Here is a 27,502-nt window from a genome sequence, read left to right on the forward strand (position 1 = left end):
AAACATATTATTTCATTCCAGAATTAGGACTTGTGTAAAGTTGAAGTGGACGACTTCGATCAACATGTCATTCGGGATACAATCGAAGAATTCTATCTTGTTCAAAAAGTAGTACCTACAGTACGATTAAGAAGATAATTCCGAATAGATGATGGCATTGACGAAATAATAATTAATTTTGGACCACGCGATAAAGACGATGACAATGATGGCAGCAATGATAGAGATATGGATTGTGTATAATTGTAAATTATAAGCCTGTAGAATATGTACATATCAGCTGTAGATGTAAGTCATGTAGGCCTATATAATGTATAGAAATAGTTATAGTAACTCCGCCATTGCTGGTCTGCAGCCCAGATGAGAGAGGAGGAGTGTACACATGATTATTTTTAAATACTTAAGTACTCATTACAGGTTAATTAAAACCTGCTACGAAACTGTGCTCTCCTCTCAAAACCGGAGTATCGTGAGATGATGATGTCTGTATTGAACCAAGTTCTTTTACAGTAGAGAGCTATAAAGTGAAAGAACCAACGTTTTCTGAAAAGAGTCACGTTACCCGAGGGAGGGGCAGCCTTGCCGTGCCATTATGTTGATGAGTGCATGACGTACCGAGCAGTTAGAAAGACAGACTTAGGGGATGTAAGGTTCAAGATAACTTGCAATAATAGTGATTATTGGAGAACATCTTCTGTGCTACATGTTAACTTTTAAAAGGACCGAATCAAGTACAGTATTACAGTAGAACTCCTTTTTAACGAATCTCTGAGGGATTACTTTTCTTTTCCTTAAATAGGGGTTTTCCTTAAAAGTAAGTTTACACAAAATGGGAAGGAAAGGTTAAAATAACTAGTACTAACGTATGTTATACCGAACATTATAATCATTTAATTAGAACTACAATTATTATTTACAATATATTTCATTATAATATTTTCTAACTCTTCAAATGATGAGGCACGAATATTTTTTTATTTGGTTGAACCCGAACCACACTGAAGTTAGGCATTGAAAATTTATTTTTTCTTAATTATTTCCCATAATGAAGTAATTGGAAAACCATACTGTTTTGCCATATGCGACAATGTTTGAGAATTAGCCTCAATACTCATTATTTTCACTTTCTGTCCGATAGTTAATTTTTCTCATTTAGTCGCCATTACAATGATGCATAAACAGTATAAACTAACAATAAAAGCTTGAAGCAAGCAAAGCAACCTCTTTGTGAAAGCAATGGAAAGCAAGACCATAAAGAACAATGGAGAATAATGCTGCCACATGGCACCGCATTTGATTGAGATATGCTACAGAATATGCTAGTACTATTGATTATTGAAAGTCAAGTCGAAATGTCGGGCTTCATTATCACAAAATACATCCCGGCCAGAAACGGGCCATGATGAAAACCCTGATCAACAGGGCCAGGCGGGTAGCCGAGCCACGACACATCCAACGGGAGCTGAGCCATGTATCGACAGCACTCATGGCCAATGGCTACTCAAGGCCGGAGATAAAGAGAGCCATGCGCCCCAGAGTAACACCGTCGATGTGGTCACAGGAACGAGCGACTAAGAAGGGCACAGTCTTCCTACCCTACTTAAGGAATGTGACGGACCGTATCAGCAGGGTGCTGAAGCGTCATGATGTGGAAACGACCTTCCTGCCGACCAAGCAAATCCGGAACATGCTGAGGTCATCCAAGGACAAACGAGATAAGCTGCTGTCCACCGGAGTTTACAGGATTCCGTGTTCGTGTGGGAAGGTCTACATCGGTACTACACAGCAGAGCGTCAGGACGAGACTGACAGAACATAATAGGAATTGCCGCCTAGGACAGATCGACAAATCGGCACATGCCTATCAAGAGGGCGATCACAACATAAGATTCAAGGACACGGACATCTTGAGCACGACGACGCACTTCTTCCCCCGTCTACATAGAGAAGCGATCGAAATACATAAACATAACAACAACTTTAATCGCAAGGAAGAAGGCGTAAAGCTAAACAAGTGTTGGTACCCGGTCCTAAACAGAACAGATAAGAAGCCACTACAACAAAAGGACGGAACCCAGAACGGGAGCAGCGAACAAAGCGGCACGGACCGCAGCGACAACAGGCCTCGGCCCGCGAGCCGCACTATAAATACGCCCGCACAACCAGCCACAGGATCAGTTGCCTCAGGTACGCCGAGAAGAGTCTTGCGACCTCGGATACCACTCCACTGAAGATGTCTGCTGCAGTTGCAGACGAAACGTCTGGTATAAAACCAACTAATAGACCACGGCCTCTCAGCCCGGAAAATGAATCTACATCTATAGACTCCGGCCGTAAAAGCCTACACTGCAACATTTGAAAAGTATTCCTTAAAAGCGGGATTTTCCTTAATTTCGTCTCTAGGATGTCCCCGGATTTAATAATTTGTCCCCAGATTTTCAGTGTTCATTATTCATATGGTTTAATGATCCTAGCACATTGCTGTGGATTAATTTTTCTTAATGCAACTTTTTCATTGTGTCATAATTAAAACTGAAGGTGAGGACGTAAGTACAATCGAATCTTCACATTGTTATCAAGGTTGAAATCCAGAAAACAAGAGACATTTATTTCATAAATTAGGCGACATTTGGCATGTTTAGAAGAAGTGGTTCTTATTCCACAACAGAATTCTCAGTGCCTCTTGTCAATTTTATGAAAATGAATATCCCAATGCCTGGGTTATTCATTCACAAGATAATATTGGAAATTCTGCACCTCCCCCCCCCCCCCCTCCAAACCACTTGAAGCGGATTTGCTGGATAACTTTCGGCGTTGAACTTCGGATTTATTTCACCTTCATTAATTTAAACTTCATCTATCATCTTCAAGAGATCCAGCAGACGTGCCATGACTCACCTATAAATGTCATCTGTCTGAGGGAGCTGCATAAATCCAAGGGAGGAGTAGGGACTTTCACAGCGGACTATGGCAGACTAAGGAGCTATTGGAGCTGTGTGGCTCCCTCAGATAGATGACGTCATGGTGAATCACGATATCTATTGTGCAGCGATCTTTAGGTCAATATAGGATGCAAAAGGATGTAATAAATAATTTACAAACAGATCCCATCTGTCTGAGAAGGCTGCAGAATATGAACAGGGAGACTCCTGTCAGACTTGGATGCTGTAGCTGAATCGATAAGATGACACCAGGCAGTGAATCACATATTTACAGGAATGTGATCCTAAGGACTTCAACAAGAGGTGAGCCTGCCTGGAGAGAAATAAAAAATAGGTTGCAGCCGCCAAATTACTCTTCAAGGAACGACCACTCATATAAATTGAGGGAAAGAAGACAGAGGACGGACACTGGAAAGTTTTCTTTTCTCAATTGTACTATCAGGGACTGGAATGCTTTACCTGCAAACTTACTAAAGGCTTTACTAACAACCAAAAATGTATTTAAAAATAGGCTTAAGGACTTTACTAATAGACGGTAATTATACGCAGTATTTAAAGGGTGTAAATGATATTTTGTTATTGAAGTGTTGTATCAGTGAAGAATTATGTTGTGTCAGTGAAGTGTGTTGTGTAAATGAAACGTGTTCCTGTCAGTGAAGCTTTATAGTTTATAGTGGCAGTGCAAAGTATTTGAACAGTGAAATGTTTTTGAAGTGTTAGTGAAATCGGATAGAATCAGTGAAATGTGTCGTAGTTCCAGTGCAGTGAGTGAGTTGACAGCGAAATGAGTGTAATGTTGAAAGATTCTTGTGCAGATATGAACATATCATACTCGTGGGTTTTAGTTCGAACTTAGGTTTAAGATACAAATTAGATTTATTTTAAATGTTATTTTAAGTCAGGCATGTCAAAAATCAGACACTGATAATGCAGTGTATGTGCGCGGAACGCTGGTCTGTGCAGATTGCGTAATTCACGTGTTGCTCCTTCCAGTTCTTAGCGGGAGGGATGTACAAGAATCTATTCTGCGCTTCTAGTGTTCAATTAAATTGACATTTGGACATTATAAACATACTTAGCAGAAGGAAAAAAACACAATTATTGTCAGTGTCTATATTTGACAATAATTGTAACACAAGAAACAATAGACTTACTCAGTTGCAATTCACAATGCAGTCGTTTGTAAAGAATCATTTATTTACATGATTTGTATACAGTATTTGAAGAAAATATAAATATTGCAGTAATATCGAAACAACAAAAAACGAACACAATATTTCATTTTACGTAGTAGGTACTGATTATTTCAAAGTAACACTCTTTCATTGTTCCTCAAGCATTATTGGGACCATTGGTGCAATTACATGCAATAGGACATTGTGAGGCTTTTACACTGGAATCATTTCCTTGCTGTATATTAATATAAATTCACATTATTATTAATAAATTGGATAAATTAAGCTTGAATTTAAATTTATATATAGTTTATTTGGAAAACGTTGAGAGCACGTATTAGCAAGTTGGGAGCATTACTGAACTGAGTTAAAAGAGTACTTCACAAGCTGTAAAGCGAGGACATTTTCTTTATGTCAGGTTTAAAGATTTATTAACGTAATGTATTAAGATAATAGAGTAACGTGAGGTGGAAAATTTGCCATTATGTATTATTTTTCCAGAAAATTTTTCCGCCTTACAAATAGTTGCTTTCTTCCTTCCCTTACAACCTCATGAGCCTCACATGTATTCCTCACTATATCCTCATTACTTATCAGCTTATCAAATAAAAGTTGTAAGTTGTCTAACCATTGATGGCTGTGTTAGTACAGACTCCAAAACAACATCATTTTCTTGTTTGTCTTGCCGTGAGAGTACTAATTAAGAAATAAGAGCAGGTGAATATCATATTTTGAGAACTTTACTAATATGATTTAAATTCTCATATCACTATTAGGTCCACATGATATGATGAAAGCCTTTCATTTTAAAATAATTACTATTGGCTGAGGAAAACATCATAACAGTTATGTTATATGATTCGTGATTTCTCTTCTTCGTTATATCTGTGGACTCCTCACTTTATATTCATAACGCATTCACAATCACAGCTCAATGAGCACACCCGTACTGATCTGTGTTACTGAAACAAACGCTGATCTGCTACTATAGACACTGTACAGCCCTGTCGCGTTCCTCTCCAAGCCGATTCGCTCCCTCCAGGTAGGGGAATAGGAACTGCACGTTGCACAGAGACCAGTGCACAATGTGTGCGACTGCACAATGTGCAGGGTTTTGACATGCCTGTTTTAAGTGATCGTGCTTCATTTAATTTAGGATATTCCCTGTTATTATTATTATTATTATTATTAGTAATTGTATTTTTAATTAATAAGTTTATTATTGTCATTATTGAGTGTAATTAGTTACCACTGCCACCGGGTATATACCCATTGCAGTGTGAATAAATACATACATACAATCATCCCATAATAAAGAGGTAGCCACAATAAGGCTCAGGTGCAAGCATGTGGGCACTCCTCAGAAAGAGTAGTGGGGGGGTGGGAGTGTTCTTCACTAGATGCATTCTCCAGTGTTCGTGAATCAGCTCTCTTTTGTTAGCATTCAGAGCGTTTTGAATAATGTTTTAAAATGGTTTTAATCTACATCACATCCATTCAGATACACTTTGTGTCATTAACATATTAGTACATAAAAATCTGGTCTCTATCACTAAATAAATAATTTGTTTCTCCTTGTTTTCAAAAATAGGTATCTCAGGAATACTGCACGTAATATAGGAAGAAACCTTAGTCGCATAGCAATTGACTTTGACAGTTCACCACGTCGTAGAGAAATGCAAGAAGCAGCGTATTCTGTACGCTGGGAAGATTTAAATGTGAATCGCTTCGGGGAACTGCTGTTTAGATTTGTGCAGGTATTATACTCATATATTTCATAATAAAGTGCTGAATTATATATATAGGCCTATTTTTTTTATTGAGAATATTCCTCACTAGAGGTTCTTCTCCCTCCAGAACAAGATGACATTACAGCCATGCATTATGTGTTTTTTTTTTTTTTTTTCAACTTGGAGAGAAGAGAAGCCAGGGGATATTCAGTATTCTTCACATTTCATTTATAATCAAAGTAAAGGAATTTCTTCCTGTGATGATAGGGTTAAGTTTCAGTGGTAGATAAATGCATGATATAGTCCTGTGGACGTCTAGTGTGATTCTTAGTCCAGTTATCCACAGAGTAGGAAATTGAAAGAATAGTTTGAATTGAGTGCTTACTTACATATGCCTTTAAGGAACAACAGGTTCATTGTCCGCCCTCACATAAGCCCACCATCAGTCCCTATCCTGATTAATCCAGTCCTTAGCATCATATCTCACCTCCCTCAAAACCATTTTAATATTATCCTCCCATCTAGTCTCGACCTCCCCAAAGGTCTTTTTCCCCCCTCAGGTCTTCCAACTAACACACTCTATATGCATTTCCTTCTTAGCCCCAACACCCTTACCTCTTTTCCTCTCTCAAAGTAAAGAGTCCAAGTTTCACAACCATACAGAACAACTGGTAATATAACTGTTTTATAAATTCTAACTTTTATCTTTTTTGAGAGCAGACTGAATGACGTAAGCTTCTCAACCGAATAATAGCAGAATTTTCTCATATTTATTCTGTGTTTAATTTCCTCTCAAGTGTCACTATATGTTACCATTGCTTCAAAGTACTTTAATTTTTTCACTTTTTCAAAGGATAAATTTCCATTTCGTAGTATGTTCTGGTCACGAGACATAATCATATACTTTGTTTTTTCAGGCTTTACTTCCAAGCCTCCCATGTTTTCCCTAATAGTTTGTCGATTTTCTTCTAACATATTCACGTGATCCGCATAAACAAGCAGCTGATGTGTGGTACAGTGACAAAAGGTAGTGAAGGTACCTCTCTGTCCAACTGCTTTAATGAACGTAGAAGCTTCGGTCATGTATTCGAATCCCGTCTAATGCATAGATGTTTGTTGTTGCTGTAATCTCCTACATTGCTTTTGTTGGAGGCTCAATGTCATACTAACCACACGTCATGAGAATTATGCCATGACTCCATCTAATGCATACATGGACATCATGCCTCACTTGAGAATTTGTGCCTCACTGACCTTCACAGAGCTTATCGCTCTGAGTGACATCACCTTCACAGTCCCCGTTCCTCCCTCACGTAGCTCCTAGGCGTGGGCAGGTTCTATATCAGTTTCATAAGCAATATCAGTGGTGGCATAATGGCATTATCAAAGCAGTATGTACACGTTAGAAAACGATTATTTCATGAGAAATGGGAGGAAAAGTTTTTTTGCTGTTTAGAAGGGGAGAACATACGATGTATGTTATGCTCGAAAATCCTATTAGGCATTAATAAATTTAATATACAACGACATTACTCCTTATGTCAAAAAGAACATGCTGAATTAGAATTTAAGACAAATTAAATGTTATTTTTCGTACTAGCCTATTCCGAAGAAAATGTATGATCTTAACATTTGCATAGTGTACTAAATACGACATTATACCTTAAACACGCTGCATTAAAAGGTACGAGGAATTAAATGTTGTTTGTACGTATTATTTCCAAAAGAAATTTATAAAAAAAAGTATCAAATGTGCGTAGAAAACGAAATATGATTTCCTGAAATTATTTTAGGTCGAGAACGTGCAAATCTATTAAGTAATCTTGAGAAACGCCAGAATATTCAAGAAAATAAACATAGACAACATGATGGAATATTATTGGCTAGTTACGCAATTTCTCGCCTGTGATTTAAATCCTTCAATGATGGAGAAATAGTAAAGAGGTTTATGATTAAAGCTGCCGAATTAATTTGCCATATTGAATTAAAGTTTTCGAGAGTCTCACGTTAACCAAGCGCTTTCCTAATAATTCGCCACTGACCGCCTTAGCGATTACAATAAGCAGTTTATATTTCCCATCCTACTCTGCAGTCTTCTCTCCTAGTAAACAAACTATTTCAAACCGAGTGCCTCACGTAACCGAAAATTATGCCCATGTATTATCTAATGCATAGGTTATGTGAAAAATCTCGACATTTCAGAGTAAAAGAAAACATTGAAAATAAAGTAACAAGCTTCATTATCAAATAGTGATTACAAACTTCTCTCTCTAAGGAATAACATTCATCTCTACAAGAATTGACAAGGCACATTCAACTCTCCTTTTCCATCCTTGATGCCAACACTGGAATTGTTTCATTTTCAATTAGCTACCTACATCAAAATGTAATATAACGTGTTTGAAAGGCAAGGGTCTATAAGAGAACTAGGATTTACAGAATATGTTTACAGATGCTGAACACGGAGTCAATTAAAAAAAAAAAGAGAAAAAAAAACATTATCTTTAATCTTGGAAGAACGGAACTTTTAATTATCAACTTTCCAACTTCTTTACTTTGTTAATATTTAAGAATTTATCTGGCAACTAGTTTTCGAAGGGCTGTCTTCATTGTCCAAAGCCTAGTGGAGATCCCACGCTATCTTCTGGTTCTCTGTTGTGGTGTGGTGTGTTCATGATTGTGTCGAAAAGGATGTGTGTTTGAAATTAAGTTGAGTGTTCAGAATGTGATGTGGGTGTGTTTTTGTATGTTTATAAATTTCATATTTGGTTTTTTGGCTGGATGTGTAGTATTTTCATGTCATTGTCTATGTTGCTGTAGCTATGTTTGGAGTTTGTGTTGTGTTCTGCGCAGGTTGAATTGATGTGTAGTTTGGTTATGGCTGTGATATATAGGGAGCGGATTTTTATGTGCTAAAAATTTAAATATATATATTTTTTATGTGTTAAAAAGTACGAAAATATTTGCTAAAAATAATTAAAAAAATATATATATATTTTTTAAATAAGATAAAAATACCTGACTTAGCTTGGAAGAAAAAAAATGTTACTATACTGTTTTCGCTGTAAGAAAAATCCTAATGTAAACATAAGCACGTTGCTGTCATACCCGTGATTGGCTCTCAGTCGAAACACTCACATGACGCAGGAAAATATAGTCCGTATTTGGAAACCATAATCTTGTATTATTTTAAAATAAAAAAATTGAATTCTAGTTCTTAAATACGATGAAACATTTAACTTCACTCATATGTAAAATGCTATGTAAAAGAAAAGCTACTTTTATATTATGTTATGTACTATGAACGCAGATGAATACCAACAGTAATACCCAGGTAGTCTGTTCTTGTAACAAGCTGGCGTTACTCGAGCTCCTAATTGTTCACGTAAGCACGTGGTACTGCATTCTCAGTGTATGTGGTTATTAAACATAAGAGTGGAAATCCTCTCAAAAGCGGAGAAAAACAAATAGTCTTAAATGTATATGATAAGTGAGTTGAATCCAACATTATCTATTCAGAGCAAGGCAATCAGACCGCATGTTCCAACTGGAAGGGATAACTGACGCTGTTGTGGACTGTCTTGTCCTAAATCCTGCTGACGATAGTTTTGACGACTCTGATTGGAAGAAATAACTCCTTTGTCCGGCAGCGATTGACCTTACACTTAAGTTTAAAATAATTTAATTACAGTAATTATAAAGTAAATGTTTCCTTAGCAAACAAATGCATAGTAGTGAGGTTAGGTCTACTTGATGAGTAATGGGAAATGTTTTAACATGAAACAGAATGTACAACAATGGGCAGGAACACGTACTGAGAATCTGTGGCACCAAACCGCAGCCAATGAAGCTTCACTTCAGTCACGTGCTATTGTTTATATTAGGATTTTTCTTACAGCGAAAAGATTATAGGTACCCACCCACCACACTTGAGTGCTAGTAGTTGGTCGAGAATTTCAGTGAACAACAAAGGTCATCTCCAAATTCTCCATCATAAATGCATGCCGATTATCTCTGAACAACGACTTATACTGTGAAAACGATCTTTCCATATCACAGGACGTCAGACGTGCATATTTAAAGAGAGGAATGACACAAAAACAAACACTGTCAATTTCACCTACAGGCACAGCCTCCAATACTTGAGCAACTTTACACATTTTTTTATATCCACTGTTTTTCCCAAACACATTCTGGAATTTGTCCCTTAGTACTTGTACTTCTGAACCTGATAGCGAGTCTAGTTTAATTTTCACGGCACACACATCCTTGTTTCAGACAACAGGTTTTTGGATGTTTCGATTTTTTTATGGTGTCACACAAAAAGCTTACATTTGCTAATAGGAAAGCCAAATCGTTTTTTAAACAACCATCTTTCAGTATATCCTGAAGGATAGCGATCGACGAAGCTCAATAACATGGAATCACAACAAGACGTATTGCCTTACTTGGACATGTGCGAGAGGCGAGAGATTTGTTTAAATTAAATAATGTTCATACCCTGCTCTTATCTGTTGTGTTTCACAAACAAAGCGTGGAATGAAATCATCTTCAGCAACAATAAACATTCCTAATTATGTGTTGCAAGATCTCTCCTCCTTGTCCATGTTAATTTATTCTCTAATAACAACACTGATATGCTGTCTAGCAGTTCTCAGAACTTGAGGCGATACTATCACAAAAATGGATCACGGATACACCACATAGTGCTTAGAAACACGAAGCAACCAAGAATTCTTTAAAAGATAACATACTTCTGAGTGACATAATTGATTTAGTTTTAAAATGTTTAAAAGTTCTTGTAAAAAAATTATTTAAGTAAAAAAACTCCAAGATTTATGTGTTTATAATAGATTTCCTGAAAAATATGTATTTACATACTTTTTTTGTGAAATTATGTGTTTTTATGTGAAATAAAATTCGGGTTTTGAACTTGAAATTTCACGTTCGGAATTTTTAACTTTGTTAATTGTGTTTTATCACACGCAAAAAGAATATTTAATTACATACGAATCCGCTCCTTAGTGATATATTCCTTGTAACGTGTTTGAAATGATCTTCCAGTCTGCCCAATGTAAAAGTTGTTGCAACTGTTGCATGATAGTTTGTTTACACTTAAGTTGTATTTATTTGTGTGTGTTTTCTGTGTGTTAAGATGTTTTTTGTGTGTTCTGTGTGAAATGTTGTATCTTACTTTATGCTCGACCATGCCGAAATGTAGTAATTATACACCTGGTAGTAGTCCTTTAATGCATGTCATTAAAGTACACCTACTCATTAAAGTACAGGTGTTCAGCCAATGACAAGTCAGCTTTGTACCGTTATAAAACCTCAGCCAATGACAAGTCAGCTTTGTACCGTTATAAAATCGCAAGTATCGATTATTCTCGGATATGCAATCGAAAGAGAATTAGCGAAAAGTCACGGAGGCTGGAAATCCAATACTGTCCCAGAAGGTTATGTTCTGTTACTATAATAATTAGAGTTAATTGTAAATAATATTCAAATAAATTCAATTTGTCATCTCGTTTTTCAATTCTAAATCAATTTTCAGGTTATAGCCTACCAGAGTAATGTTCATCTTATTCTGTGCCAAGGTCAATGAAATTCGGCCTCGGAAAAAAAATCAATACTTTCGCGTCTGCGCACATCTCACAATTCAGGTCAGTTCGCACATAACCATAATTTTGAATACTTTCAAGTTAGAAATATGGTCGAGCATAAAAAGTTGTATGAAACTTGCCTATAATGGTAATTAAGACGCTCGTATGAAAATTATGAAACGAGCGCAAGCGAGTTTCATAAACAATCATACTTGCGTCTTAATTACTACCATTATAGGCTCGTTGCATAATTGTACTATTCTTGAATGATGATGGAATCTTGTATGTGTTCTTGTTTTCGTATGTTAGTGTGATGCATTTGTTTTTTCCTTGCATGTATGTGGTGTCTTCTTGTTTGCGTTTAGTCTTTATTGTGATGTCTATTATGTTAGGGTTGTATCCATTTTCCTGTGCTATGTATTTGATAGTGTGTATTTTCTTCCTTATAGTCTTGTTGACTCATGGTAATGTTGACGAGTCTGTGTATCATGGATCGGAATGCTGAGTGTTTCTGTTGTGTGGGGTGATTGGAGGTGTTGTGTATGTGTGTTACCGTTGTCACGCCAGGAGAAGTCGCCTGAAGTACTTAGACGGGGCGGAAGGGAAACAGTCGCACATGCACACCGCGCTGTTCACTGCAATATTCCTGTTTCACAAACATTTACTACACGTATCTATGAATCTTTGCGAATTTGTGAAAATAATAGTGGGGTTTTTATTGTAGTGTTTTATTAGTTTCAACAAGACAATTGTTTTCAGTTTACCGCAAATCTTTGTATTGCTTTAGTTATCCTTTGCTTTTCGTGTTAATAGTGTTGATAATAATATAGTTAATAGAATTTATGTTATTGTATACTGTTATTTAGGTTTATAGCAGTTTTTTGTTTATTGTAAATATGTCGACAAAGAGGAAACAAGGATTGACAATCTCTAGCGAAGAAAGGAATATTATTAGAAGTGCAAAATAATTCTGTGATGAAGAAAAAGAACAAAAGTACCTTTGCATTCCTCTACGAAACCTACAGCAAAGGTAGAAAAGTACTCTAATCTACCCACAAGAACAATACAGTGTATAGGGAATGAAATGAAAGACTGAACAGAAGAAAGTGCGTTGTCGACACCTGGGGCCTGTTTCACAATGTTTACAAGCTTTGTAATTTGTTAACTTTGCTTGTAGATTGTAAACTTTTGTTTCACAATCTTTGTTTGTAATGTTGAACTTTACAAAGGAAATAAAATCTTTACCAATGAAATTTTGCTCACTTTACAAGCATTCTGTTTCACAATGAAGGATAGTTTTACAAACGTGTAAACTTTACTTGTAAAGTTAGCACATTTTTCTACAATAGCTCTGAGATGTGTAAAGTTTGATATTGCAACAAATTCTGAATAAATACAATAAAGATATATTTATTAAATTAATTTTTGAGTAACTGGGTAATATTAAGAATTAAACTAGAGCAGTTTTGATGTTATTAAGTAGTTCTAATGACTCAGACGAAGATATTGAATTTAGGCCTAATCAAACAAAGACGTATACGTAAAATTTTCCGGCCAAGAATTAATAATACATTCGTATCATTGTATTTAATGAAAGGTTTGGAATGAGTCCCGCGCTATACTTCAGAATACCTCATGAGTAATTTATATACGAAGACTGTATTTAATAAATAATCGCACTTAAAAAAAGAAGTTCCCTGCACCAAAAATAAATTAATTCAATAATATAATAACGACACTGAAGTCGTTTCGAGTCCTGTTTCGCTGGAATCTCTCCTCCAAGATATGGGACATCACATCCAACATGGAAAAGTGGTGCCCTAACCTCAAAGCGAGAACTATTGTTTTGCATTGGTTTAATATACTAGCTGTCAGTCCTGTCAGTTCCGTGCGTTAGTAGATAAGCACGGAATTTCTAAGTTATGTGTGCAAAAGTGCCCATAGGGTAATTGATATTGTTAAAAGAGTTAAATTCGAGACAGGTTTTTGATAATAAATACAATAAATAAATACTTATTAAATTGATTTTTGAGTAAGTGGATAATATTAAGAATTAAACTAAAGCAGTTTTGATGTTATTAAGGAATTTTAATGACTCAGACGAAGATATTGAATTTAGGCCTAATCAAACGAAGACGTATACGTAAAATTCTCCGGGCAAGAATTAGTAACACGTTCGTATCATTGTATAAATTTAATGAAAGGTTTCGAATGAGTCCCGCGCTATACTTCAGAATACCGCGTAAGTATTTATATACGAAGATTGTATTTAATAAATACTCGAACTTAATAAAGAAGTTCCCTGCACCAAAAATAAATAATTCAATAATGCAATAGCGACACTACTTACGCGGTATTCTGAAGTCGTTTCGAGTCCCGTTTCGCTGGAATCTCTCCCACCTACAAGATATGGGACATCATAATATCCAACATCCAAAAAAGAAAAGTGATGCCCTAACCTCAAAGCGAGAACTGTATTGTTTTGCATTGGATGCATACTAGCTGTCAGTTCCGTGGGTTAGCAGATAAGCACGGAATTTCTAAGATATCAGTGTGCAAAACTGCCCACAGGGTTGTTGATGTTGTTAAAAGAGTTAAATTCGGGGCAGGTTTTTGACCACCGAAATGTTGTTTACTATAGCACAGAATCTTTATGCTGCTGATGGGATTCTAATGTTTGAGAGGTTAGGAATGCAACATTAATAAATACTGATGGATCAACACAAACAATTAACCTGATTTTGTGTTTAGACATCGTAATTATTTTATCAATTGCATATTTGTACGTGGACCAAATCTGTTATTTACTTATTTAACTGAATTTTATGCTAACTTTGGTCATTTAAGTAAATAGAATTATTGGTATACTCGACCAATCACATCACATGAAACTCCATTGTCGCCAATATATAAAAATCTAAATACTTTTAATTTTTTTTAACAATACTTTATATTTTCTGTTGGTGAAATATAAATCAGCAAGCTTAGAATAATCTATTTTAGTACAAAATATAAACATGTGTATCGACAGTAGTAAAAATACAGCGATTTTAGCTCTGCTCCTTAGCGATTTTAGTAAACTGTCGTTGGCGATATTGTGTAACCAATAATGCGTATTTGTAAATTTCTTTAGCTGATTTTGTAAAGTTCGTCAGACTTTACAAACTAATAAAATAGCATTGTGAAACACAATTTACAAGCATTTGTAATCTTTTACTTGTTATTTGTAAATTGTTAATTTGTAATTTGTAAGGATTGTGAAACGGGCCCCTGAGGGAGAAAGAAAAAACGGAAACGTCCAGACTACCGAAATGCAAATGTAGATGACTTCGACGGGAGATTGACAAAGATATAATTGAGAATTTTTATTTGAAAAAGAAAGAGGGCCACCAGCGTAGCTCAGGAGGTAGCGCGTTTGCCTGCTGATCTGCAGTAGCGCTCGGGACTGAGTTCGATTCCCGCTTGCGCTGACTACCTGGTTGGGTTTTTTCCGAGGTTTTCCCAAGCGGACGGCGAATGTCAGGTAATCTATGGCGAATCCTTGGTTTCATTTCGCCAAATACCATCTCGCCATCATCAATTCAATCGACACTGAAGAAGCTAGTAGTTATTACAGTGTCATTAAATAACAAGTAAAAAAAATAGTACCAAGCTGCAACAAACTTCTACCCTTTTACAATAGAAAACTGATTTGAAATGAAAGACAACATTAAGACGAATACTGAAGAAAAAGGATTTCAGGTGGGAGAAGTGCAAACAAAAAAAAAAAAAAAAAAGAGGAAAACACTGTAAATTAGAACACGTGAAGATATCTACAGCAAATAAGAAAGCTTAGGAAAGTGGAAAAACCGATTTTGTATCTGGACAAGATGCGGATAGATAGGCCTACCAATTTAACGTTTCCCAAGTGCTGGCACGATAAAAATGTTACGGGACTTTGACTACTATAAATGTGTCCAGAACACTCATTGTTATCCATCAGGATGGGGATGGTGGGGCTAATGACTTTGTTGAGAGATTCGAATTAATATACACGGCTGGAACATAAACAGACGATTATCATGGACAGAGCATACTCCAGCAATTTTGAAAAATGTGATAATGATAGTCATAGCGACAACACCGAAGATGCGGAATCTTTTATGTCTGACTCCGTTCCCTTGTAGCCAAGTAAGTGGACCGAAGTTTTCAGGTCAGAGCGTAGCATAAAGTTCCCCTGTCCCGCCTATCTAATCCCCGCGCCAACTCGTAGCATGAAGACAGTACTGTGGTGGTAGGTTTCCTGTATATTTTGAACATGCGTCTGTTTTCTGTTTTTATTAAATAAAATTATGGTTTAACAATGCTCGCAACTGCAGAGGTTATATCAGCATCGCCGGTGTGCCAGAATTTTGTCCCGCAGGAATTCTTTTACATGTCAGTAAATCTACTGACATGAGTCTGTCGCATTTAAATACACTTAAATGCTTTCGACCTCGGCCAGGATCGAACCCTCTACCTCGAGCATAGAAGGCCAGCGCTATACCAACTATGCTACCGAGGGCGACGTCTGTTTTTGTTACTGTGATATCTAAGAAATTTATGGATTTTGTTGTTTTTTGTTTCTAGTGTATAGTGTAGTTTCGAATGTATTTGTTTATGTGTTTGTGTAGGTTTTCAATCTGTCTTCCCCCCCCCCCTCCCCTTTATATACTATTAGTATGTCGTCTACATATCTGTGTCAATTATGATGTTCTCTGCATGTTTGCAATTAACTGCATTAAATCTTCTGCTTTTAACTGCATTAAATTTCCTATATGCAGAAAATGGCTTTACATATCTTCTAATGGAAGTCGAAATACGAAAAGCCTGAAATCCCATAAGAGCAGCGGCCTCCTACAGGAGTGTAGGATGAGCTGAAGGTTTACTACACTTGGGGAGCCAATCCAAGAGAACTTACACTATACTTACAAACTAAACACTTAAACAAACTGTACCAACTAAGCACTAAAAACTATACAGACTAAACACATAAATTATGCAAACTAAACATCCACAAAAAAACTATGCAAACTAAACACATAAATTATAATCTGAACACACAACTATCCACACTAAACACACAAAACATTATACAAACTGAACACATATACAGTCTTAATTCACACAAAAAACCTATACAAATTACACACATAAATTATACAGTCTAAACACACAAACTATCTAAACTAAACACACAAAAACCATACAATTGAACACAAAAATTATACTAACTAAATACCTGAACTATACCTACTATACACGGACTCAAACTATTCAAACTAACACAAAAATAACTATAAACAATACACAACTATACACAGTTTACAAAGTGTTTGTAATTTCTTCCAGTCTTTTTCATGCCTGCCTGTCCCTCGCTGTTCTCGTCCACTGCACTCCAGTGGAAGTCACACTTGTGATTTTTTTTCGACAATCCATCACTCTCAGCTAGATTTGAACCTCCATTACTTGACTTCAGTGACAAGCACAGTCACTATCAAACCACTATCAGATCAACATGTCAACTCCTGAGCATCGTTTTTTGTGTTCTTACATTTTGCCGAAAGTCCCCCTGGCCAGGTATTAAATAATTTACTCCAGGAATGTTAAATACTGTAGGTACTTTACTTATTCTATTTCCTACATACTTAGTGAATGTTTTTATCTGTAAAAATAAAATTAATGTATGCTGATTTCAGATTATGGCTGATTTACAGCCCACTGTTCGCAGACAAGCAAGCAGTTGGCTGCCTGCAAAACGGTACAATATACATTTTTACAGCTAGGATATGCTGTCTTGCTCACCTTGTACTATATGCATGATTCTGTTCGTAAATGTTCTTTATACGCTTGGTAACTGCTATTTGGTTGAGCTGGTATGTAAGGAATGAAATAACGGGGCAAAGTAAGAAATGCTCACCAATTATGGTTTCACATTTTTCACACATGAATTCCAAAAATATGAGATTGCTTATATGAAAAGGTATAGATCACTTTTTCCTTTGGCTGGTATTACACTATCAAAGTTCTTTGAACTAAGATCTTTTATAAAATATATGATAGTGTAATGGGTTTTCTTTTATAAAAGTTTCTTTGATATTGTTGGACTGTTGCTACGACCAAAATTCTAATGAGAATATGAAGCAAATGAAATATTATAAAACACAAAACACGGACTACAAAAACAGAAATAAAAGATAAGAAGTGTATATAAAAATAGCAGACACTATAACTGCTGTTACAGAAGTGATGCACAAATCTGTACAAACTGAAAATTATCTTCAACCATTCTCAATTAATTTATATTATTTTGTGCGAGATCGTGCGTATTTGCTTGGTTTCCGCACAAAACCAACCCGTGGTAAGTCTAAAATTCCACATTCAGCAATGGCGTATACTGGTTAAAGGGTTTGGGCTACCGCTGACCCTATTATTACACTAAATATATCTAACAATTACTTTAATTTTAATTACTATGGTAAAACTAATAATACAAAATTATTACATTATGTTATATTATAAACTTTTTCTTTTGTAATTTCCTTGGGCTACCGCCAGTAGCCCGAAAAATACGCCCCTGACATTCAGTATTCCCAAGCGAACACACATAACAATTTCCCTCTTCTTACCGCTTAAGTGACATATTCATTTTACTGCTTTAGGCTTTTAACATTATTTTTAGAGACGTTCAATATAGTAATAATTATAAATTGGAAACTTACCACTGCAATTTCACCTAAATTGCACTGTTAATTATTGTTTTTAAATATTTGCAAAAATTAAGTAAACTCTACAACTCCACCAAAGTTACTGCATTTCGTGATGCATGTAACATTAAGGAAGCCGTTTGTTTTAAGTTCGTATTTATAGACTGGGGGAAAAAAAAGACAGACATATATCACGGCCTGCTGGAGTATAGTAAACACAGAAAGCATTTTAAAGCAACAGTGTTGAAGATAGATATATTTGTTTTCCAAAATTGCCGTCATTGAACAGAAACCAAGATGGAGATTTCATTGCAACTAATTAGAAATTCCTCTTTCAGGTATGTAATAAATGATCTTCGCACAAAATAATGTACGATACATGAGCGGCATGTTTTCTTTCAATTCTCGGAAATTAAAAAAGCTCAACTACGTTTCGCTTTTTCAAACTTTTCCTCGAACATGAAAACTTCAACATACCGCTCTTGTAACGCATATTACTATTTCAAGTCCTCACATTGTACTTTTTTTTTTTTTAGTGAGTTTTGATAGATAATTTTCTTGTCACGTCTCGCAATCCATGGTTTAACCCACAGGCATTTCCTTTTCGGTTTCTTTTTCAGCAATATACATATTGTAATATTTTGAACTAATTGTAACTAAGCAAGCATAGTACTGTTTATCATTCCACCTGAAGACTAAGGGAGACCAACCTTCAAAACGTCGTGGAAATCATATTTTTGTCAGCACTGGAAAAAGTCCAAGTTGTATCTCTTTCTCCCTCATTCAGGACGTTTATTCATCTCCTGAAGCTAAGGTCTATAATTTTTTAATTCTTAATAACTTCCTAGGTTAGGATCATTTATTGTATATTATTGGAGATGGAACTTTTTAATACATTGGCTTTATTTTGTGTACTAGTAGTGTAAATATTTAATTAGTTAGACGTACCTGTCGTAATTTATTTAATTAGGTGAACGTACTTATTGAGAACTAGCTGTACCCGTGCGCTCCGCTGCACTTATTAGAAAAAAAATATATATATATATACACACACCAGTATAAAGTAATTACATAATTAAAATAGAATATTGGGTCCAGGGAACATTCGTGTTTGATAGAAGAATAAATCGTTTAATATGATACTTAATTTAAATTCTCTTTAAATAATTAAAATGCTATCATTTTGGTCCAGAGACCACTCATTTGGTGCAATGATAATTCATTTAACATTTTTATAAATTAGTCTTGAATGCATCCTTTAATAAATCACTCCAAATTAATAGAGTTGATTGTGTGCGAAGATATTTTTATGTTAACCTTACTGTGCATCTTTTTCTCTTTTGGCAAGTTTATTTTATTCACGCCTTAACATCTGTGGTCATGTCACGTGTTTAGAATATGTGGGTATATCAGCAGGCCGTTTTTACTCTTGTTGAGTTCCTGTTTCTATTGTCTGTTGTAGATGGCTTGTGTTCATGTAACTGATTATAGACTTTGATTAATGTTTTTGGTATTGGTAATTGAGGCGGTAATGAATAATGGCATGTATCTTTCCATCTGGCATTTGGGTATACAATCTACTATATATAACTTAATTATATTTCTTTCTTTCGAAAATGTAAGAATTCACGATCTCCTATGCACTACTGCCATAGAATGAATAAATTTGTTTTTCTGCCTACTAAAACATTTAATATTCTGCACATAGAAGTTACGGAACAACGACACTACAATCTGAGGCGGCAGTGGAAATGTGTTGTATTGTTATTTTAAAACTCTTGTATATCCTTAAATATCAGTCCTATCAAAATTTTGTTTGGGATAAAACTTATCGAAAATCTTTTTTAAAGAAACTTTTGTTATGTAACATTTTTCACAAAAATCAATAATAAGCGAGATATTTCGGTTTATTTAATTCAGGACCCCTTATAACCCCCCTTTTAAAGAAAGTATTTTGAATGCCATGTAGCCTAAAATCTAAGGTACAACGAACTTAATTTCTATTCCAATTTTCATCGAAATCCGTTCAGCCATTATCGCGTGAAAAGGTAACAAACATCTAGATAGACAGACAGACTTAAATATCAGTCCTATCAAAATTTTGCCTGGAATAGAACTTACCGGAAATAATTTTTAAAGAAACTTTTGTTATGTAACATTTTTCACAAAAATCAATAATAAGCGAGATATTTCGGTTTATTTAAATCAGGCCCCCTTATAACTCCCCTTTTAAATAAAGTATTTTGAATGCCATAGAGCCTAAAATCTAAGTTACAACGAACTTAATGTATGTTCCAATTTTCATCGAAATCCGCTCAGCCATTATCGCGTGAAAAGATAACAAACATCCAGACAGGCAGATAGACAGACAGATATACAAACAAAAATTTCAAAAAAGCGATTATCGGTTTCAGGATGATTAATTATATATGTTAACACCAATTATTTTTGGAAAATCGAAAATTACCAGAAAAATTTCGGCTACAGATTTATTATTAGTACGGTATAGATAATTGAAACAAACCTTATGATACTGATTGCACTTCTCATTGTGGCAATACACATCTTTTTTTTTATATTTTAGAGCAAGATATTAGATCTTCTAATTCATAGCTGTACATATTTGTTTCTAAGTTAGCTGATAAAACTTATTCCATTACTTGTAGTTGTAAGTATGACCTAGATTTTTGTAATGCCTTTTTTCCCTTAATTCTTTTATTACCGGTACTTTTAAGCAAGATATTAGATCTTCTAATTCATAGCTGTACATATTTGTTTCTAAGTTAGCTGATAAAACTTATTCCATTACTTGTAGTTGTATGACCTAGATTTTTGTAATGTCTTTTTTTCCCTTGATTCTTTTATTTACCGGTACTTTTAAGGTAATTTAAATACTTAAATACTTTTTCCCTTATCCTGCATGATGCTGTATTGTTTTTATTACTGGTATAAATGCATTACCATGACTGTTTGAAAATTATGTGGACTGGCTGTAGTGAGAATTAAAAACTAAAACGATAATATGTCTCAAAATATGTGTGTGTGTGTGTCTAATGCCTAATGATTCGGGTTTCATATGCTTCGGATAGACCGGAGGACTGTGACCCATTTTCAAGTTGCACATCACTTCGGCAGGCCACGTTATGCATGATATGTATCTGTGAAGAGTTATGTCCTGTACTAGATAACTGTTCGTGTAAGTGTATTGTAGGGAATGTGTGAGGATGATGGTGAAAGTGAGGAAGGGAGAAGGAGAAACCCGGTGCCAGCACATAGCCTACTCCTGTTGAATAGCACCAAGGGGGCCGCCAGGCTTAACATCCCCATTTCTCAAAACATAATAGCATATGTATTTATATTTTTAGTGCTGTATTCGTTTGTTTTCAGACTGCTAAGTTTAACTATTGCCACTTTAATATAACCATTCTATGACAGAGTAATTACATATGTTGTTACATATGGCTTTATTGCAATTCATTCCATTACATGTCTGGCATCTCGTTATGTATGGAATGGAGAAAATACAAAATAGAGAATATATTATAAAACGTAACAAATTACAGAAAATGCAAAAGTTGATTAAACTACAAAATACATAATTCTGAACAAATTAAATACAATTTAAATTTAAAAAAAAATACAAAGACGATAAAAGGGAGTAATAAGATATTCCGTCAGTGGAATCCCAACATTGCGCTACTGAATTCTGTGTTTATGCTTTAGAAAAGTTTTTCAGAAATTATTCATCACATTAATCAGTCCTGTAGTGAAAATTCAGTGGCAAGATATACTGTTTTCACAAGTTGAAACCAACATAATCAAATCAAAGCACTGATGATGAGTCTCGCACCAGTAAGGATAGATCAGCATCAGCAGTCACATTTTGAAGATAAAAGATTGTTGCTAGAGGAACATTTTGTACTCTTAAAGGTAAGCGTTCATTACATCGTATCGCACTCCTCGTACGAATCGCACGCAACAGATATTTTAAGTGCAGTGCATTCACTGTAACGGCTCCACCTCATCGCCTCATCGGATTCCCCTATCAGCTGTTTAATACATGACGTCGTACGATATTGACATTACTGAAAACAGAGGAGTTGAGGTTAGGTCTATTAATTACGTCTGTTAGCAAATAAGAATTTGTAATTTCTTCATGCGTCTTAATTGATGAGGAAGAAACGAAAGAAATATTGGTTACATAATATATTTGCAAGAAACGACTTGATTACTGTAATGGGAATGCCTCAAATTATATAATTCTTCGCAATTTTCTACACGCGAAATAAGTTTTCCGTCTGCCATTTTGGCGCAACACTGAACATGGCACAACATAATAGTAACAGTTGATCAATTGAAATTGATTTATTAAAGAAGGCCATGATCGCACGCATTGGAAAAGTTGCCCATCCGAGAAATGTGGACGGATTTGCTGAGAGGCGATGCGTCTGATACGATGTAGTGAACGCGGTTACATAACAATTACAGCAAAGATAGTCTTTTTCCGATCCGTGCAATTCGTCCGATGAGTGCAATACGATGTAGTGAACGCTTACCTTTAAGAGTGTCAGAAGAGAGAGAGCTTATGTCTTAAAATGAGGTTGTGTGTCACATGAACTCACTGAATGTCGAAATCTGTTATCACCACAGAGCACAATAACAAATCGATCCACAGTTTCTGAACATCACCATCACAAGTGTAATGAGAGTTAGTTGAGACATTTTTCATCAGCAACCTTTATTATGAAAACACGCAGATTATTCAGCAAAAAAAAAAAGTCATATCAATCCTACTAAAATCATGCTGACTCTTTAACACTAGAGGGAATATTCTACAATGGGTGTCCAAGGGACAAAATGTCAATAGGAAATATTATACTACCTTCCTTAGAAGAGATGTTAAGAACGCACTGAGAAAGGAAAGACCTATATAAGGGTGGAGTGACAGTGTTGCATTTTTGTGGCTGTCAGTGTACATGGAAATAAAACGTATACACGTTTTATTGGGATACTCTGTATTACAATAAGGCAGACATTTTAACATGTAGAAATTTGCTGGTTAATGAAAAATTTAACTTTGCTCATAATATTTATAGGTGGACAAGCGTACATATTTTACCTTTTTTATTCTGTATGAAACTAAAACAAATTTATGTTGCAGGGGAATGATTCCATACCACATGCAGTGGTTGTGGCTGCCTTTCTTGGCTGTGATCTAGCAATCAGAGCACTTGTTGAGAATTTTGTATTATTCCTGCCAGCACCTTTCCGTCCATACGTCATTGGAAGACTGAATAATTGGCTCCGAGATCACGGTGGATTGGTATGTGTATTAATATTATTATTTGTCAATAAAATACTTTATGACTGTGTGCATAGTCTGACCATAATTCCTTGAGACAAATATGGGACGAAGAGGAAAGCTAATATTCTTTGAAGAATGAGACATTAAAAAGAAGTCTGATAAAAATTTTGAACTTCCAATAGTTATTCTTTACAAAATACACGAAAATAAAAATAAAAGTGGCTCTAGTGAGTCTGAGAGTTTATGGACGTAAAATTAAATTTGTCAGCAAGAATGGTTTCGGCAAAATTTCGGAAAGAAATGTTTCGAATGTGTTTCGTTTATTGTACCACACACTTTGCGATTAATGCTTCGTTGATGCTATGGTCGAAATGTCCATGATCTCTGCGCCAGCTAGTGGCAAATGCGTTCAAGGACAAGTAGTGCCCTGTTTTTCGAAACAAATGCAACTCCACCATGATTTAAATTCAGGTCTGTTGTCATTATAAGCCAGCACCCTGACAACTTAGCTACCAAAATAGCTTTGTGAATGGTATTCCTGTTGATACATACAAAGAACAATCAATACGTTTCTGGACTGCCCTGAATGTAGGCAACACACAGGATATAGGAAACTGAGAAGTTATCTATAACCAGTGAAATACCTCGAATCTATACTAAATGCATCACTCGAAAGGCAGAGAAGAAGACTATCCCTTAAGGTGTATATGGAGAGATGTTATGTTTTATTTAACGACGCTCGCAACTGCAGAGGTTATATCAGCGTCGCCGGATGTGCCGGAATTTTGTCCCACAGGAGTTCTTTTACATGCCAGTAAATCTACTGACATGAGCCTGTCGCATTTAAGCACACTTAAATGCCATCGACCTGGCCCAGGATCGAACCCGCAACCTTGGGCATAGAAGGCCAGAGCTATACCAACTCGCCAACCAGGTCGACGTATATGGAGAGATTCCAGGAAAAATCGCAATAGATCTTTTACATTTTGCACAAAATCATGTGTAGAAACTCAGTTCTTAAAGGCAATCTGATGCTGTTAGTAATAGGACGATGTAGACCTTCGGTAAGTTTGTTGTTAATTTCCTGTAACTTAACCTGTCTTAGCCCAAACTCATTACAGATATACAAATTGTTTATAAATGACTAAATAATGTTAATTAAAAGCTATAGAAGTCTTTTTTATTGAGAATTCATGGAAAATCATATTTAGAAACGGACTGTAGGGGTGTCACCTGTGGGTGACATTGGGCAATAAATCTTATTGTCACATTTAATGACTGCAATATCATATTTTATTCAGTGGAGAATATTTAAAATAGCATATATGTAATAATACTACTGGATGAGACTGAATCGCTGGCTGGGTGTCTGTATGGATCTTTCCCATAGAGACCACAACATACTTGCACGATATTTCGCCGGAATTCACAAATGTCAAGTCTTTTTGTATTGCATCTCTTCTTGATACTAACCACGCATTATGACAGGTTGCATCGAGATCAAATGCAAAATTGAGTACACCATTTCGTTCCATGAAAGCTCACTTTCAAAGAATGAACATTTTCGTAAAATCTGTCTACTCCTCCCATGTATTTGATGTACTATTCAAAAACCGAAGGGCAATCCTCTTGAATTTTGCTTCGTTTCCCTGCAATAACACTGACTCGATCTGCTTTCAAAATTGGAGTTACGTTGTGTCAGTTTGAAGCAAGAGTGACAATATTATTATCATGCCATCGAACAACAGCATCATCCTGTGTCACAGCGAAAGATATTGCACCACGATTGCGCTTTTTCATGTGCTTAGCATCATTCTTCAACCACACACTTCCCCATGGGTTTTTCTCTAATGGTTCCTGTTCCTCCATTTGTGTTCAGTAAGAACTGACAACAACTTGAGACTTTTGAAGAAATTGTCAAAGTAAAAACTAAGGTGAAAAAGCTGCCGGTAATCTGCTTTCAAGTTCCAACACAACAGCAGCTACTAACCCATATTCTGCTTGGCCTGTTTAGCTCCTTGGTATGGTTCAAACGCAGCAAGATAGCCAAGACGTGTAGCTGCTGACCATAGTTTATATCCAAAACTCAATGGCTTTCCATGAATATGCTGATTGGCACTATATCTCCCATAATAGGAAACCATTGTTTCATGAATAGATTTGTGACTCGACCATACATTTTCAAACTGTTGACCAAAATCATCATTTAGGATCTCGAAGTATCTTCGGACTTTACCAAATTCATCATTAGGAGGAAGATTGAAATTGTCCGAAAAATGTAAATATTTATGGATTTCTGTAAACCTACTTCTCCTCATGGTACTGGATACAAGTTCATTGTGTACATCTGATTTTGTTTCGCAAAACATTGCTATGCTTTGGGGAGACATGTAGCCTGTCAGTAAGAGAATGGCAATGTAAACTTTTTATATCATTTTTGTCCAATTCAATAGAATGGTTCCTTTGGAGGGCATACAATTTTGACATTTTACACATGATAGCGAGTATTTCTTCACTGAACAGGAGCTCGAAACATTAGATAGGAGTAACTTTGATTCATTATAATCTGTAAATGTTTCATCTACGCCGCCTCTTCCAGATTTACAAGTAAAGATTTCTTCTTTGTCAGACCACTCTTTATTACGAAAAGAAATATTAGAAGTAGATTATTTTGTGTTTTTTTTTCTCTGCTGAAGTCTGACTAATACTAGAAATAGATTGTCTTTCATCGCGAGAAATGTTAGAATAACACTGTGTTCTTTCGTACACCATAATTATTTCTTCCATGTATATTCATTCATATCTGAATTCGGTAGTTTGTTTTTGTCTGTTGAAACTTGAGTGTTTATGTCCTCAATATAAGAATTGGACATTGTTATCTCGTCAATTGTTAATGGTTTTGGGTTATTTCCTTCATCATTATCTATTAGTACGTCATTGGCAGAAGTAACGTTGACTTCAAATGTAGATCTGAGTATTCTTCCTGGAAGATGGTTTGATGTCACTGGATGTTTCATCACCACTTTCCTCATCGATAACTGGTCCATCAGCCGGTGGAAATATGGTAATATCACTTGCAGACGATGCTCCAAATGTATCTTCGTTCATCATCGCCAGTATTTCATACACAGTCAGACTATAGAAGAAAAATAAGTAACATAACTATACTAATATAATGAGATCAGACGTTTAATGTCTCTGCTCTGACCAATGTCACCTGGAGGTGACATGTCACTTTGTAGTCCCTATATACACTATATGCAATTTTTTTACCTGTTTATGAAAATTGCATATAAAATATCAATAGTTTAGTAATGTATATAGCCTACGGAAACAAAAATAAAACTACTTAACTCTTAGTTCTATTTTCACAAGCCATTATGTGAAGTGCGCACAAAGTTGAGATTCTTCTGCATCCACACTGATGTTTTCTTCTCTACTGCTGCAGATTTACGAGCTAGTAGCCAAAAATGGTTGAATTTCAGTTACCAGATGTCTATTAAGGCATTGTCGACGGTGATTTATATTTAAATATACTTATTGGTAATTTTGGACAGCTTTTTAGGGAGCGTCACCTATAGGTGACATTGGTACATCAAGAGTTAAATTTTCAAAATCTGTTTTCATTATAACATTCACATTTTTTTTGGATGCATTTATGAAATTTTGCATGCAAGTGTATTTCATACTGGAGAACAAGCCCTGCTTTTAGCACTATTTTATCATTTCAAGTTCTTTTTCATTAACAATTCTTTATGTAAAGAAAGAAATAAATTTTACAATTCATGGAAAAAATTCACTAAAAAATTTCTTATTTATATATTCAACTGATTAAGGGGAGGATTTGTTAACACATTTATTAGAAATTAAACAGAGAAGAAAGCATTGAAATATATTCAAAATTGTACAAGATATCAGAGAAACTAAATTTCCCTACACAAGTTGCAACCCCCAATTTAATAACAATGAAAATTCGTTGGATTTTAAAATTGTTCATTAATCTAGAAGTGCCATCTAATCACT

At 35.4% G+C, this 27,502-nt stretch overlaps 1 protein-coding gene across 6 annotated transcripts in view; it reads left to right on the forward strand.

Annotated features, from left to right (window-relative positions):
* The window catches only part of LOC138696824 (uncharacterized), a 60,518-nt gene that overhangs the window by 16,224 nt on the left and 16,792 nt on the right, over positions 1–27,502 (forward strand). For 5 of the 6 annotated variants that reach the window (XM_069822265.1, XM_069822264.1, XM_069822266.1 and 2 more), the window contains exons 5-6: positions 5,708–5,873; positions 23,336–23,497. In XM_069822265.1, the coding sequence (XP_069678366.1) occupies positions 5,708–5,873; positions 23,336–23,497 (328 nt within the window). Of the gene's footprint in view, positions 1–5,707; positions 5,874–17,166; positions 17,229–23,335; positions 23,498–27,502 lie in introns of all 6 variants that reach the window. The other variant, XR_011331469.1, reaches the window with a different exon arrangement.

The sequence above is a fragment of the Periplaneta americana genome, chromosome 3, assembly GCF_040183065.1.
Source record: "Periplaneta americana isolate PAMFEO1 chromosome 3, P.americana_PAMFEO1_priV1, whole genome shotgun sequence".
NCBI lineage: Eukaryota > Metazoa > Arthropoda > Insecta > Blattodea > Blattidae > Periplaneta > Periplaneta americana.